The sequence below is a fragment of the Balearica regulorum genome, chromosome 9, assembly GCF_011004875.1.
Source record: "Balearica regulorum gibbericeps isolate bBalReg1 chromosome 9, bBalReg1.pri, whole genome shotgun sequence".
Classification (NCBI taxonomy): Eukaryota; Metazoa; Chordata; class Aves; order Gruiformes; family Gruidae; genus Balearica; species Balearica regulorum.
The window spans coordinates 9,877,001-9,894,388 of record NC_046192.1 but is presented as its reverse complement, the minus strand read 5'-3'; the positions used below and the strand labels follow the sequence as shown (position 1 = coordinate 9,894,388).

At 41.4% G+C, this 17,388-nt stretch overlaps 1 protein-coding gene across 10 annotated transcripts in view; it reads left to right on the top strand.

Annotated features, from left to right (window-relative positions):
- The window catches only part of DOCK10 (dedicator of cytokinesis 10), a 162,696-nt gene that overhangs the window by 37,460 nt on the left and 107,848 nt on the right, over nt 1-17,388 (top strand). For 2 of the 10 annotated variants that reach the window (XM_075761027.1, XM_075761026.1), the window contains exon 1: nt 11,193-11,467. The exons of the other annotated variants lie outside the window; for them this stretch is intronic. In XM_075761027.1, coding sequence (XP_075617142.1) covers nt 11,366-11,467 — 102 coding nt within the window. In that variant the 5' untranslated portion in view covers nt 11,193-11,365. Of the gene's footprint in view, nt 1-11,192; nt 11,468-17,388 lie in introns of those variants that run through there. 10 annotated transcript variants of the gene reach the window in all.

Here is a 17,388-nt window from a genome sequence, read left to right as displayed (position 1 = left end):
TACAATTGCAGTCTGTTAATAATTATTGCCAGTTTGTGGTTAGCTTAAAACATAATAGATTCTGCGTGTGTGGTTTTCAATGCAAAATAGCCATTGTAATGTTTGTCAGACTTCTTTCTGCCTCAGGGATCACTCTGAATACAATGTATGGAACAAGTTGAATTGAACACTTCATGCCTTTGGTGTTTGTTTTTCCTGACTTCTCATCTGTCAACTGATGTGCTCATTTTCTTTTCATTAATATTGATACTTGCTTGGAGGCGAGGCGGCCAGATTCAGTTCTCAGTTATACGTGTGCAAATCCAGCAGAATAATGTTTTCACTTAATGCAGTAAAACGGATCAGAAGTGTAATTGTGTGCTGCTTTGCATGTTTCTCTCCAAAAAGAAGAAATCATGAAGTTAGAGTGGAAAATGTGTGTGGTCTTGCTGGATCAATCAGTGGTTAGCTATGAAACTAGGATGTTGGGAGTCGAACATCAGGTTACCAATCACTCATAACTTTCTTTGACGTTTCGTTTGGTGTTACCTTGATGTTTTCCACAGGTTGTGACTTACGTGCTAAAATTAGCTCTTTCAGAGGGTAAGCTTTAACAGTAAAGAGATCAGTTACTGGAATGTAGATTTCTGGAACCAGATGCTCCACTGTCCTTTTTGAGATGTTTCTTCCACTAGTAAATTATGTGCAAACATGTATTGTAGCTATCTCTATAGGACATCTGATCTTAATAGGATTATGGATGAGGACAAGTTCTTGGAAGAAATGGAGCTTGGAACTGGATCTATTTTTTTCTCTCTCTTGGAGGTACTCGGGGCTTGAAGGTAAAACATAAAAAGTGTTCACACAGCTGATCTGCACTTCTTTATTTTCAGTGCCTTAGCTCTTTCCCTGTCTTTAACACGTTCTCCCACGTACTTGAGGAGCCTTTTCTCATCTCCCCAGAGCTCCCTAGAAAAAGCAACCAGGCACAGAGCATCCAGCTGCCTGTCCGGTCTCTCCACCTGCCAGCTGGCGCTTCTGCCTGAATTTGCTTATTCAGGCTCTGACTGGTTTGGCTTTTGCAGCGCTTGAGTTCCTCCGGCTATTGACCACTGTGAGCTCTTTGGTTTTAAGCAAGGGCACAGCCCTTTAGGAGGTGCAGTGATCTAAGCAGTTATCTAAAAGCTTGTTTGTTGCCAGGAATGTCTGGTTTCTTTGGCCTTACAGCCTTGCAGTTGAGTCTCCTTTTATCTTTTAACTGGCCTGTTACGAAAGAAGCCAAGTCCCTTGATGGCTGTCTGCTCCCAGGTGTTAGATGTGTGCTCCATAACACGTCCTTCAGATGAACATGAGCAGCAGATGTGTGGAAGATACAGAGAAAGTAATCCTGACCTTGAGTCTGGTACGACTAGTAGGAAACATTAACTGTTTCTATGCAGACTTTCAATGAACATATTTTCCAATATTTAAGATATACGATGGATTTTGTTGTTCATGATGCATCTGGTTCTTCGTGATGACCATTTGCCCCTTGTAGCATCTGATTTTGTTTCTGCTGACAACGTAGCAAAGCCAACAGTTGGGGAAGGACTCGTGATTGAATTGTTTGTGCATCCGTCACCTGCTTTTGTTCAGAAACCCTCTGACCAAGCAGCTCTGATAGATAGCATGCTCATTCCTCAAACACTTGTGTAAATACAAAATATTATAGCAGAATGTATGGAAGTATAGAGGAAAACTCATGAACACAGTTTGAACTGAAGAACTATTTAGAAAGAATAGAAATGTTTACTAACACGTACTTAATTCTATTTTTTTATATAATAGTGAATCTAAGCCTGGAATTGTACCAATATGTTTTGCCTTACTTCTCCAAATCTAATTGAAACTGTAAATATCTGTTAATAAAATGTAATTCTAAAATGTTTTCACTATATAAAAAAGCCAGTTCTTGACAAATGTACTAAAAAGGACCTGCCCAAATGAAATGTTTGAGAGATGAGTTGACATAAAAGTTTGTACCAGCTCCCACTGAGAAGTTTCTTTACACAGTATTTTTAAACTGCCAAAAGCTTTTGCACGTACTAAGTGCTTGCCAATTTTCCTTTTTTAAACAAAATCAAAGACAATTTTAAGTTACGTGAGCCTGCAAAAAGAATCTGAATTGGTGGCTAAACATTGCTTTTTGTAAAATGCATTCAAACAACTGTATTTCTTGGAAATATTTTCACAAAAGGATTTGCTCCTTGAGTCAGACCATGTCTGCAGTGTTTCAGGCAGAACAAGGAGCTGAGTGAGGAGGAACTGCAGTAAACTCTGCTTTATTTCCCATCCACATCCTTTTCTGGCAGTTGTTTATGCCTGGCTGTAGTGTGTATTTGTAGGAAATCAGAAGTTAACCTCTTAGCTTCTGATTTCCTGACCAATTCTTTTGTATCCAGTTCAAGTGGTGCTTAGTAGAAATAAGAGTCAGGCTGTTCCAGCTATTTCTACAGTAAGAGGGAATTTTCTGGACTTGCCAGAATTTCCAAATTAAAAAAAAAAAAAAATTGATCTAAAAAACCCCACCATAAAACCACAAACAAAACTTCTTGGTACAGAGTGAGACTGTCAATGACCAGTTTAGGTTTGAGGATAAGGCAAGACTGAAGGGCTTGTCTTTGCATGTTGGATACAAAGAGCAAGACGTGGGAGTGGGGAGAAACGCAAGGGCAGGGATACTGGCTTTTACTCATCCCATTGGAGAAAATCTTCCGGAGAAGGTGAAGGAAGAGGAATTACCATGATTCAACCCTCCGCCTTGCAGAGGCTGGGACCTGGAAGCTTAGAGCAGCTTTTCTGTGTTAAGAATGACGTTGTTTTGGTCCTGCTCTCCAGCTCCCTGAGAAATCGTAAATAACTTTTGCTTTTTGATCTGTCCTTGGATAGCAGAGTTCTATAGCAGCTTCTTGGGAGGGCTTTAATACCTCATACAATTCAAAACAGGCTTACTGGAATAGGAAAATCACATAGAAGGATGAGGAGGATCAGCGAAGTTAGTCCATGGCTACGTATGTAGGCAAAGACTGGACCTGAACTGGCCTGAAAAATAACTATGAGGGCATACAATGGAAGTCATAAAAATCAAGGATGGTCAGAGGCATGTAGACTTTGCTTGCTGTTTCTTCTCTCACAAGAGAAGTAGGGATCATCAAATGAAACTAATGGGGGGCAAGTTTGGAGGAAAAAAATTTCACGGAATGAATATTAAAACTGGATTTCCTTGCAACAAACGTTTAGCATCAATAGTGTCTGTGTAGGCTTGAAGAACAACTGAAAAAATTAATGAGAGAAGTCTTTGAGAGCTAGTACATATGCAGATATCATCCCAGGCTGGGAACCTGCCTGGATGGAAGTGGAATTGGAAGAGTATTCAGGAGAAATGCTATTATACTGACTGTTTGCTGTACTTTTACCTAAGCACCTATAGATTCTCATAGGTGCAGAAATGTGGGTTAAATGAACTCTCATCCTACGCAGTATGACCATGCTTACATGAGCTGCAATTCAGCGTGGCATCCAGGTGAACATTCAGTAATTTGCTGCTGAAATAGTGTCATACTTGGCATTTTCTTGCCTCTTACACGTGCAAGTATGTCAGCTTGATTGACTCTGCTCCCCTGAATTACTGGGATTTGTTGCAGGTTACGGTCCCTGTGCATGGGCCTGTATTGCAAGTCGGCTGGTGCGCGGGGCCGTGCCCGTGCGTCAGGACCTGCAGCAGTCCGCTGCATATTCCTTGCTGTGAGGTTCGGATAACTCAAGGAGTAGAACTGGATGGATTATATTATAGTTCTTTTTTGCCAAGTTTGGGGTTATATTTAATTTTAATAACTTTACATGGGCTTTTGCAAACTGTAGGGCTCACTCTGGGATCCTAATCGCTGCCACTTTGGTATTTTCCTGCAGTTTTTTACCTTCTTTTTTTGGTAACACTGGAGATTGCACATTGGTTATAAGTCTCAATTAGGATTAGAGGTTTTTAATTAGGAAATCAAAAACAAAGCCTGGAAAGGTGAAACAATTCTCTGGGTATACAGAAAGTTATGCAAGAGTGAGAAATACCCTATCAGGTGTTGGCACTATCTATTAGACTACATTGTTTTGCTTCTGTGTTCCAAGAGATCAGTAAGAGAAGGGGAATGTCAAAAGGATGCAAGTTGTCTTTTTTTTTTTTTCCCCACACACCAAACTTAACTAATGTAAATCTGACTTGCAGGGGTTTATATTTCACTCTTTTTTTGCTAAAATAAGAAAATAATCTTGCTTATCTACTTTTGAAATTTGTATGTTTTTTCTCTCTTGCAAAATGCCATTATTTAGCTTTCAATTTTATGATCCAGATAATGAATTATTGTATGCAGTTGCTTTCTTAATTGCTTAAGATACCCACAGGCACTAGACGAGAGAATACAGGAATTTGTAACATTGAATATACGTTACAAGCGTGTGACATCAAAAACAATAATGGTCATACAGTCAGCTTGCACGCATATGGAGGGGAGTATATTTTAAGTACTTAGGAAAAAAAACAATGAGGAGGATGTCAGAGTATTTTATATCAATATTACATCGTTGCAGTGACCTTGAGTAAATGAGTGAAATGCCTGACCTCCTTTTGCTTCAGTTATTTGAGCTGGAGAATTGGGTGAAAATGTGGGTTCTCTTTATAAACCAGATGTTGTCTAATCTGAGCTTTTCTTGGTAAAGAAAAAGAAAAATCATTTCTGCAGCGTAGCATAGATATGAATAGCAAGTATTAGAATTACAGTCAGAAAAACATGCAATGGAAGCAAAATCACAGCAGCATGGACATGTCTGGAGATAGTAAATTTAGATGATTAAATAATTTAATTGCCTTTTATGGTCCTTTATGTGTTTGTTATCAAGGGCTGATTCCAGTCCAAGTAGATGAAAACAAAAGGGTAATGTTTGTTTGAAATATCCCAATGGATCAAACTAAAGAAGAAATTAAAGTAATTGCATATTTTGCTTTTGTACACATCAGCAGGACAGCGTTGCTAATGGAAAGTTTATTCTTCCAACCTGATTGCTGATAAAAGAAGCAGCATTTTGTTTGCTAAAGAGAGTAAGTATAGCCCTGTTTCTATCCAACCTGTGCAAAGATACCCAGAACGAAAGCCCGAGATGACTGCGCTCAGTTGTGCTCTATGTGAGCCTGCGGCTCCGCAGTGCAACGGGGACCTTTGTGCCTGCAAAGAGCACCAGCTGGTAGCACCCCCGCGCAGTACCAGTACCCCCCGTCTTCTGGTAGACACGCTCCGTGGCAAGGAGGGAATGGCGAGGTGTTGCATGGGGAGCAGGTCCCGGGCTGTGGCAGAGGGGAGGGACTGCTGCTGGCTCACCTGAGCTTGCTTCTCAAGTGGGAGAACAGCGGGATGGCTTTTAGGTGTAGTAAAGTGGCTTTGGGAGCGTGGGTGTTATCAGCAAATTCTTGTGAGTGCTTACAGGGCCGTTTTGAGGTGATGAAATACATGTGCTGCAAGGGCCCTGGAGCGCTGGGTGTGAGATCAGGCTGGGAGCTGCCAAGCTGCCCTCCCTGAGGTCTTCTCCTCATCCCCCCAGGGAAGGCTTCCAGCCGCAGCTCTGGCAATGCACAAAGAGACTGGCGAGCGCAGCTCGGGGGGTCCCAACACCACCAGCTCAGCCAGAGGCTGTGGGTGAGCCTGGCAGGCAGGGCGAAGAACTGGAGCAGCCTCTCACGACTTGGTTCTGCACGAGTGCACTAGTATCTGGGGCATGAAGTGAAGGTGAAGGCGCAGAGGAAGGAGAAGCTGGGATTAGCGTGCCGTCAGCCTAGGGAGAAAAGAAATGGATTGACATAGGTAGAGTCGCTGACGTCAGGGACTCTCGTCTGGAAAGATCTGCTAGCAGAGCTCTGACAAATAAAGGGGCTGCTTTGCATGGGTGTTTATGCAGGGACATTGTTGCCCTGCCTTGGAGAGCTCACCTTGTGCGCTGATGTCGTTTTTACCTTGATGGATTCCCAGCCCTTTGGTCAGAGGATTTTTGCCTGTATGGATTTGTAGGCAAATTGCAAGTATCAGCTCTTTTAATGACTTCACACAGGGTTTGTATGCAAACATTGATGTTTCAGCTGAAGTTGTTAGACCAAAAGTGGAGTTGCATTTCTGCAGAAAACAATGCAATTCGCTTCCAGTTGAGTCAATACCTGAGTGACTTTGCAAAAGGTTGCTTCATATGTAGTTTTTCCTAACTAAATTGTTTTACCTGTTTAAATTGTTTTGTTTTTATATTTTCACCCTCTTTAAAAAAACAAAACCAAAACATTTTCAAAGCACAGACCAATACTGAACATTTAATTCCAAAAGACTATCTCTTCTTGATCTCTCCCCCCTAGATCTTTGATGACAAAGGGATTAGGAGGGAGGTAACTAGGGCTTCCTGCATTATCTGGTAGCTGCTGTTTCTGGTCCCAGTGTAGTCATCTGCTTTACCTGTCCAGCATGAAGCTTTTAGGAAGTGCCATTTTTATATGTATTCACAAACCACCACAGAACACGTTATTCCTGGAAGACAGGACAAACACGTGGCATACAGTCATCGACGTCTCAGTTTCATTGGTAGATTTCTGGCAATCATATCTAAAAATACACACAGTGTGCTGCCACTCACTACAATCAATTTCCTAGTAAGCCCTCTGACCACAGAAAGGGTGGCAAATTATAGCTGATAGGGTTTGCTTTGTCCAAAGGCATAATTGACTTGTAGCAGCGTTGCCCTGCCGCACTGCCCAGGGTGTGACAGACAGTAATGGTGGGCTTGCTGGGGGGCTGCAATGGAAGACCAGGTGAGGAATACAGGAGAAGCAGCATCAGTATGTATTCATATGGCTTATCTACTGGCACTGCCTGTGTGTTGTGGGATATTTACTGCAGTGAGTTATACCGGCAAGGTCTCCAAATTTCATGACTTCTGTATCTTACATCCATAATATGAGATAGAAAAGGCTGGAAGGCTATGTGCAGTAAGTTTTATTTGTTTTGTGGTTCTTATTTTAAGATAATAATAGTAATTAAAAAAAAAGATAGCCCTTTGTGACTCTTTCCAGGGTACCATATCTTTTCTTCTTCTCGCTGATACTTGAGCCGATAGCTGCCTGCTGGCCATGGGCTGCAGTCATGGTTGCAAAGTGCAGAATTGTTTCTATTTCTCCTCCAAGGGCTGGATGTTTGGCATGGCTGTCGTCCTTTGGTGGTTCTTCAACAGCTTTATTGCTGTGGTTCTACCAGGAACTCTGACGTGCTGGAAATGCCACAAGCCATTCAAGGGAGGTAGGCAGGGATCTTATCTGCACTCTGCCAAGTGGTGAAGGGTTAAGTTTGTCAGCCATTTTTCTCAGTTCTGGTCTACGCTGTGGAGACTGCCTGAATGGTAGTGTCATCACAGTGTCTTAGTTTATAAATGAAGCAAGTTTTGTTATGAGAGGTTTGTCTTTCATTTCAGAATTTAATTTCAGAATAGGCATAATAGGCAGTTAATGCAGGTTGTTCCAGCAAAGGGGTTTTCATACTTGTTAATTAAACTATCTTTTTCAAATCTCTTAAAAGGCCTGAGTCAGGTTTAGGTGCGTAATGACCATGGATGTGCAATTATTTGTACATGGGCATAAGTAAAGACTGTGTTTCTGACTTGCACTCCGCACATGTCAGCGTTGCTCCCAGGCAGAAGGCCTGAGCTGAAAGGAAGCATTCACTCCCTGAAACTTGCTATGAATTCAGTCTTTGCATGCAATTTTTTTTTTCCCCATTCTCTAAATTTGGGAAAATAAAAAATAAAAAAAATGACAGTGTGGCTAACTGAAGCTTCGTTTCTCAATTGTTCTTGGTGGGAGTTGGTAGATTATATTATATTAGAAGGACAATATGTTGAATTCAGTGTTTGCTAGACAGCAACTAAAATATTTAGCCTGTTTGGATTGTCTTTTATGCTAGTTAAAGATATGTACTTTAGGGACTGAATTTTTGTATCTTTATGTGGCTGCTAGCAAAGCACTAGTGAAATTCATTTTCCAATGATTGCACAACATACTGTAGCAGTGGTTTAGTTTGTCCAGCAGTACATTTTTGCATATTGCTCTATATCATACATTCAAACTGAAGTAAATGAAGCATGACAGCAAATAGATTTAAGAGGGAAATAAATTAAGTTGGACAGAAGCTCTAGAAGAAATGTAGAAAAAGAGAATAAAAAAAGTTCTTTAATAACTCATGACCCCTATCAGAAAACTGACTGCTAGTGGCTCTGAAGCAAAGGGAATGCATAGCTATTTCTTACTAGGAGTAGAGATAGCAAATGTTACTATTTGTCCTATCTAGATATTAGTACGTTTCTTCAAAATGTTGGGAACAGATGAAAATGTTCAGCAAAGACAGCAGAGCAGAGGGCAATTACACACTGAATTGACTACATATTGTATCATTTTTGAAGTGCTTCAACATCCTTGTTTTGACTACGTGAATCTGATGCAGCAGTTCACAAATGTAAACCAAGGCTTGTGGATTTCCTGTGACCAAACACCTCTTTTCTTGGGATAACCTGAAGTAAGGATAACACTTCTCACCTTATATACAATAGTTCTGAATTTAACAGCAGTGCAGGAGCTTTATTCATATTAACATAACCAATTTTATGATCATCTTAAAGTACCCGATATTTTTAATCGAAGGGATGGAGATGGAATTAGGAAATTAGGAAATCTTTTACAGTCACACTAATGCTAATGAAGTTTTGCTTTGTACTTCTGCTGCAGGACAAAGCCTTATTAGACATTAGACTGGTGATGTTATTCTTCATTACAAGTGTAGAGGGATTTGCATTCAAAACAGATTTAAGAAAGTGGAATCTTTATTTGCAATTGTTTACTATTAGTTCTGTTTATATTTCTGCATGAATGCTGTAGCTTATTTGTTATTTCATTGCTTTGACCTTTTAATGCCTTGGTGTTGAGAAAATATAATGCTCAGTGCCTTTAGCATCGAGTCTGAAAAACTGGCTGTCAGAGATATAGAAATAAATGAGGTTTAATGTTATTAGGAATGAAAAACCTTTGGACAGAAGATACTCAGTGGAGTAAATTGGATAAGGACCAGCTGGAAACTTGAACCTAAGTTCATCTTTTGTATTATTTGGAAGTAACACAAGTTCATCAAAGTTTCAGGAAGCGGTGGTGACCCTTATCTCAGTGGAAAGGCCGCCCTGGAAGGGCTCCTCAGTGCTGCTGGAGGCAGGAAGCTGGGAGCGAGCCTTCCCGAGGAAAGGAAAGACGGAGCTCAGCTTGTTCTCTGTGACTGTTGGAGAAGGGAGTCGATAGGCGAAGGAGCCTTGGAGAGGAATTGATACCTGCTGAAAGTTAAGCCAGCAGAGCTGATGGATCCAGCATTGCATTTAACTTCTGGCAAGGATCTCTTGTCTTGGCAGCTGCACTCACTGCGTTATGAGAGGCACTTGGGACTCAGTGTAGATAGCATGGTGGTTTGAGAGAAAGCAAGGGTGATTCCAACTTGGTTAATGTTGCGGTGCTATATTGGTAGCCACTTGAAATGTATGCATACCTTGGCAAAAGGTTTCTGTTGTCTTTTCTGTTTTCTAGTGCCAGACACGGATGCTTTTCACCGCTAAGTAGGAGTACAGTGAAATCTGTCTTAAGCAGTCTCACGGCAGGCTGGTAATGCTCAGTTTAAATAAAGGAGGTGATCTTCTTAAAGGCAAAGCTAAATGATGAAGATAATGATGAGAAGGGTTTTTAATTCATGAAGTTGCACCATGTTTTAACTGTGAAAGACAAAGCAAAGTAATCAGACTGATGCATTGTTTTGTAGTGCTCAGGTCAGACACGCTGGGCTCAGTGTGACTGCTCTGCTGGCATGGAAATCCTACATGTGGAATGATCATGGAAATTCTGCAAAGGTTTGTTACTTTGGATCAAATGTTAGTAATGCTGAAAAATGTGTGAAAGAGTTCATAGAACTGAGAATTATTTGCTGGAAAGAAAAAAATGTCACTGAGGGTAAAGTTGCAGATCTCAGAGTATTTAATTGAAACAAGCTGTGAAAAAGATGCTTATTGTCCAATTTGCAAAAAATCTGGTACGAAAAAGCAGAAAACCTATCAATTTGTCTGTTATGCACACCAATATTAAGTAAAAATAAAAAAGCTAGTGCATGCCACATAAAGACTGTGTGCATAGGGGAATGCAGCTTTGCTGCTACAGCAGGATGAATCCTCAGCTGGAACAAAGGAGAAGAAAAGGGTCTGTGTGTGCATGCACATGTGTGGGCACTGAGGGGGTTGGGGCAGTTGTAAAAGACCTTTGTGCCCTGCCAGCCTTCGGACAGCTGAGCATTGGGCAACTCTCCTACCTTCATTAAGAACAGTTTGATTGCCTGTGTCGCTGCTTCCGTTGCCTTTGTGGTTCTGAGGCACTCTAAACCTGATGGGGAGCTGCTGTGCTTGCCCCTGCGTGGGGCATCTGGGGAACAGGCTCTGTCTAGCAGCTTTACTCTCACCTGAGGTGGGAGCAGGGTTGAAGCAAGCAGTGGGTTTTCTTAGGTGGCAGGTGACAAGCACTTCTAAAACCAGGTTTTTACAAGCCAAAAATGTATTTTGCATATTAGCATATAAATGTCTCTATTTTTCCATTTTTATAAATGTCTCTATTTTTCCCTTTTTATAACTCTCTGCAGATTTAGGAATTTGCAGAGTGCTTCCTCTTATTGGTGTTTCATGCCCCTTTGAAAGGGGAACTGTTACCTTGGTCCAAAAGCAGAGGTGATTCTGGGCCATGGCAGCACGAACCTGTTGCTGTGTGCTCTGTGATTGAAGTCTGCTACCGAGGGGCTCGGTAGGAGGTGGTTGTTCCATGAGTGCCTTTTTTTTAGCTTGCAGGCGTACATGCACATGAAGTAAGAGTGCAGCCATTTCAGCTTTCGAATTGGGGAGGGCGGTAAGGAGAAAGGATGTAATGGGTTCTGAGACAAAGACAGATGTTCAGTTGCAAGTGTTTTTTCTACAACTTCCTATTTTGATTTGCATTAGAGGCGGGGGCTGGGTGTATTTGTGGTTTAATGAGACACTGTCGCCTTAATAGCAGAATATTATTCACAGGAAGAAATGAGTTATTACTGGTTTTCTTCTTCTTTCTGTTCAGTTACTGTGGATACAGCATGTAAGTTTTAGACATACTTCCCCCTTGAACAGGATACGCAGCTTCCAGTTGTTATGCTGAAGCTGCCGAAGGAAAGAGGTTAAAAGAGCACAGTATTTAACCAGAGATTTGTTTGCTGCTTGAATTTGTACGGATACAATGAGCTTTCGCGGGAGATTCAGAAGGGAGCCCAGTGACCTGCGGAGGAAGAGAAGGACCATTAGGCGAGTGAATCAAGGAGAAATTCACAGATTAAGCTGTGTGAGTATACGCCTCTTCTTCCATCTCTTCTATGAAATTGCTAAGAAATTACAGGTCAAACACTCTTCAGATTATGTGAAGGAGAGAGCAGGATTTATTCCTTGGTGTGTACATAGGATTGACTGAGTCTCATCAATCCATGTGATGAGGTACTGAACATTGGAGAATGATTACTGAAGTGTGAGACTGAAGCACAGGGAGTTCAGGAGTTTACAGAACTCAAGTGCGTTAGGGAAACGTTTGTATAGCATCAAGTTGTCGATCAGACACGTACTGATAGCATGATGTGGGAGTCTTTCTGGTGCCTGGTAACATGTGCTTGGTAGTTTCATGAAAACCCGTAATGTTGCTTCTGGAGTAGAAAGTTAGTCTGTGCTATTTCAGATTTCACAATCTACTATGGGCGATTTATGCCTCTCAAGGCCAGGAGGAGGACGAGAAAGCCGCTGTCCTCCTGCAGTGCAGGGAGCACATGGACAAAGCCCCAGAGCCCTGGTGGAAAGCTGGAGTGAGGTTCTGCCCCCAAGGCAGACGGCAGCTTTGCCAGCGATGGCTTTGGGCTAGGACTGCACCTCCCAAAACTCTGCTGTGTGACGCTGGGCAGCTCACGAGTTCCCGGCTGAAACTGAAACTGCAGATAACTTTATACAAAATGCTTAGAGCCTTCTGTTGAGAAGCCTTAGGCAAGTACTGGTTTTCGGTGTATTCTTTTAACTTGAGAGATTACTTTTAGATATCAAACGTTTAATGGCTTCCCCAAGAATAATTTGGAGACAACAGATCCTAGATCCTTTTCTTCATGGCAAGAGGTGTTTGGTTTTCTTCCATAGTTTTGTACATCCAATTACAAGCTGTGTTTCCACGTGCATGCTGGAAGCTCTTTAGAGGCTATTCTGCATGTCCAGTGTAAAAGAATCGGTGATAATACACTGAAGAAGATTATTCTTATTAACTTTTTTTAAACAGGAAGGAAAATAAATTTGTAGTCTAACACTTCTTCACAGATTGTTGAAGACGGTCTGTGGTTCATCTACTACAGTGTTTGGGTTTTGCTTGTGACTAGCTGCCATTTTAGATAGGTATTTTATATGGAAATGGACCTTTTTGACAAGGCTGCTTTATAGTGTAGTTCCTGCTGCCCTGAGCTATCGGCATACAGTTGAAGATACCAAGTGTAAGCTTCACGGTCTTGGGTCCCAAGAATGAATGCTGAAAGCATCTAATCCTGGCAGTTCACAAGACTTTGGTAGGAGGTAGGCACTGCTGCTTGCCTTACCCTCTTAAATCCTGGTCAGGAGGGATTTTTGTCATTATTGTACAAATCCTGTCTATACTTGAATAGTACCCACCAGAAGTGGTTGAAGCCTTACAGGGAAGTATGGCTGGAAACAAAACAAAGCCTGAATAGAATCATAGAATGGTTAGGGTTAGAAGGGACAATAACAACAATAAATCACTAGCCTGCCTGCAGATAAAGAGGAATACATTTGTTCATTTTTTGCCTGTATCCTCAGATAACAGAAGCTGAGTCTGTTCAATTTAGTGGTGCCAAAGAACCTTTATATTGTTGTGATTTGTAAGAGTCAATAAAATGTATTATACTCTGTCCTGAAACTCAGAGCACTTGAAACCGTGGGCCTTTTGCCTTTAATTGGAAATAGGTAACATGCCTTTTTTGTCAGAGGCTTGTGGTTTGCACTGCGCTTCCTGTGAGGTGGCTGGCTGCTGTAATGTCAGGGACATAACTCGGGTTTTCAGGGCAATCTGTTCTGATTTCTATTCTTTGCAGACATAAGTCACACTAAGATGGGGTCACTGTGTCGTGTTATTCTGCAAGCTTATTTCTCAATAATTTGTTTAGCCCTTAAGAAACGCAGGCACGCTTGGCTTTACTTTTGTGGCTTGTGACCTGTGTCTTTCTGCCCAATGTTTCATAATTGGAGCATGTTAAATCTTTGGCCTACGGGCACTTTTTGCAATCAACCAGGAGCCGATCTCTCCTTCATGCATCAGTCCTCTGCACCTCCAGTGTTGCAGGTTTCAAAGTGATGTTAGCTCCCGCTGCAGCTGTAAAGGCTTTCATATACAGGGACCATATTCAAAGAGAGCGTTTCTTAATGTGCTACATTTAGACCTGTATTTTCTGTAGTTGAACTCGTATTATTTGCTAGAAATTCCTTTTTTAAGACTAATTATGTTCTGATTAGTTTTAATTGATTGTAGGCTGTTGATTGAGTTCAGTGTGGTTGACCAGATCTTGCTCTCATTTACATTCTGCGTGTGTAAATGACTTGATAGCTAGATAATTGATTGGGAGGGTAGTTGATGTCAAAGAAACAATTATAATTTTAATGTCATTGTGAGAGCTGAGTTTATAATGGTCATGTATAGATGATACTAATTTTTACAGATAAAGCCTCTGTGGAAATACTTACAATTATTTCATAGAATCATAGAATGGTTTGGGTTGGAAGGGACCTCAAAGATCATCTAGTTTGAACCCCCCTGCCGTGGGCAGGGACACCCTCCACTAGACCACGTTGCCCAAAGCCTCATCCAACCTGGCCTTGAACACTTCCAGGGAGGGGGCATCCACAACCTCTCTGGGCAACCTGGTCCAGTATCTCTCCACCCTCACAGTGAAGACGTTCTTTCTAACATCTAATCTAAATCTCCCCTCCTTCAGCTTGAACCCATTCCCCCTTGTCCTGTCACTACACTCCCTGATAAACAGTCCCTCACCAGCTTTCCTGTAGGCCCCCTTCAGGTACTGGTAAGCTGCAATTAGATCTCCTCAGAGCTGCCTTTTCTCCAGGCTGAACAATCCCAACTCTCTCAGCCTGTCCTCACAGGAGAGGTGCTCCATCCCTCCAGTCAGCTTCGTGGCCTCCTCTGGACTCGCTCCAACAGCTCCATGTCTCTCTTGTACTGGGGCCCCCAGAGCTGGACGCAGTACTCCAGGTGGGGTCTCACAAGAGCAGAATGCTCGTGCTCAGATACGTAGCATGAAAAGATATCTATAACTCATGAAGAGATAAGTAACCATAGTGTAGGTAGAAAAAAGGAGATATTCACTGAGGAAAATGAAGCAGAACAGCATATATGAGATATACCCTACAGGACAGTGATTTATTGCTAAGTACTCTCTAGAAGTCAAATGGTATTTTTGAAAAATTTATTTAGAGCTAGCATAAACATTTTTGCCAGTTTTTTTGCTTCAGGGGCTTCTGAAGTGGTTGAGCCCTTTCAAAAAAGCTGTTTGCTCAGAGTACAGGTCTAGGACTTCATACATCTCAATTTTAGTATTTAAGAGAAAATGGGCAATGTAGTTTGCGTATGAACTGTGTTGTGTAATCAGCAGACTTAGTCATCAGCAGGCTTACATGACCTAATGAACAGACATGAGAGTTTTCTCTTTGGTCCTAAAAAAAAGTCTCCTATGTACTGTAAAAACAGTCTACTAAAAAGAAACTTTTATTTTCAAAGTAAATAAAAACTTTTTTAAAGACCATTTTGTGCTGTGCATGGTGTTATGTAAAACACACCCCTGTTTTATCAGCAGGTTTGTGCTGGTGAACCTGGTGAAGGAGCAGGTGAGCTAGGAACACCTGGCATGTCCTTCCTCCTGTCCTTCCCCTGAACCTGTAACACAGATGACCGTGGGTAGATCGGTCCATTGCCCTTATCCATTCAGTTGGCCAAACAGAGAGGACTGGTTTGGTCTGATCTTGTTGTGATATCCAGGTCTATTATTGCTGTATAGATGCTGTAGGTGTCAGCTGGGTTTCTACCTTTGCTATGAGGGTCATCTGAGGGCCGCTTAAGGGCAAAAAATTGGGAGTATCTTTTTTGTAATGCAGATTTTCCTTAGACTACAATGACTCTTTCTATATATGTGAAGTTATGTGTATGTATGTGTGTATATACAGTCTCAGAAGTGCTGTTTACATAAACTTTGTACTGGAAGCTTAAGAGCTTTGGTCAAATCCACTATGTGCAGGTTGGTTTTGTTAATGTTTCTGTTTGTGACCATGAATCTGTCCGCCTGAGACCATGCCGGAAAAAGCGAACATGAAGCAAAGAGTGTTTACAGAATAGTTGAACTAGAGTCCCTCCAGCATCCCCTTTGTGGTGCCCAGGGCAGGACAATTCACTTCTCCTTCCCTGGGGTGAAGTAATCGTTAATGAGGCAAGTGGCCAGGTGGAGCGCTCCAGCTCTGCATCGGCAGGTCATCTCCACTCCTATCCCTTCTTCCCAATCCCCTTTCAGCGCATCCTACCGATTTGTTCAGATGGCTGTATGAAGACGAGTGAATCGCATCTTTGGCTTTTGCTTCCTTTCTTTATGAATAAATTCAGTGTGGTAGCTTTAAAGAAAATCATTTGTTGCTCTAAGTGCCCTTTTTTTTTTTTCTGGCTAAGGTCAGGTAAGGGGAGTGAAGTGGCTGGTTGTTGCCAGGTTAGAGGTCTGTGTAAATTAAACTTGAAAAAAAACCCCTTAAGATACTTAACAAGACTTTCTTGTTTTTCCCCTGAAGTGACCTATGGGCAAATATTTTGTCTATGCTTCAGAAGGTCTCACTATTTAGAAGCTGTAATTTTTGACATTTTGAAAAGCCAATACATGAAACTTTATTTAAAAACTTAACAGTTGCTTTAGAGGTCTTGTTGTCAGTGGCACGATAATGCTGATTTTTGTATTTTCTGATTAAATGAAATTTGTTTATCTCCTCCCTAAAAAGGGTTTCCAGCTACTGTTAAACACAGAGGACAAGTAAGTTGTTTTCTTGTTACCTTGAATATTTTGCAGACTATATAGGTAGTTTTATCTAATGTCTAAAATGGCAAGTGCTAGTCATTGAAGATGCCCATGCGTACATGCCTATGCATGTACCTTCCAGATTCAGAAAGCACTGCAGTCAAGCTACAATGCCAGGTGTATAATCATGGCTGAGAAACTGAATTCAGGAAACACTTATGACTTAAGTCAAGCATAGCATGAAGCATTCCCTCTGTCCCCCCAGCATGGATGCTTTGCTGAACCAACAGTCCAGTGTGGCTTGCACCTTTTAACCATGAGTGAGATAGTTTTACAAGGCCTAGTGCTTTCCAAATTCATAACGAAAGCAACAATAAATTCTAACTTGAGAAATAAAATGTAATAGAAACAGTAGGTCACTCCTAGGTGCCTGAGAACAAGTCTCTGTGGTTTGAGTAGTCTTAACCCTGGTCGGTCGGCTTGCTGGAGAAGTTACGTGTCTGTGTGGTGCTGAAGCCTCCAACGGCTGCAGCTGGCCCATCAGTTAAAATGAATCTGATCTGAGTTAGCTCATTCAAATAAAAGGTGTTTCCATTTTTCAAATATGTAACACACTGAGGTATCTTACAATAACTTTTAAAGCTGGAAAATATGCAAAGTAGAGCTCTCTAGATTTTTTGATCCACAAAACAATGGTAATTTCCAATGTAAGCAATTAGGATTCATCCCATCCTAGCTGTATTTGTACAGAGTAAGTCTCATTTAGTCAAACAAATCCCTTATTGGTGTCAATCAGAATTTTCTTTGAATAAAGAGGCTTTAATGAAAGAAAATGACTTCACTTTCTTTATTCCCAGCAGCATGTTCCACAGGTTTCCCTGCTTTTGCGCTGCTTAAGCTGATAGGTACTATAGCATTTTGGAAACTAATTTCTGAATCACTAGGAATTTGGGGGTTTGAATCTTTTTGTAATTCTCTGCAATTTTCTCTGTACTAGAATCTTGTGGGAACTGGCAATCCCCTTAATGAAATTTATTGGCATGTCGGCTTCACCACTGACACTAAAGAGTGTATCGGTGGTGCTTGCAGCCCTGAAAGACTGGCTGGATTCTTTCCAAGGGCAATTCTCCAAGGTTTACTGAAAGACATGACAAATTAAACA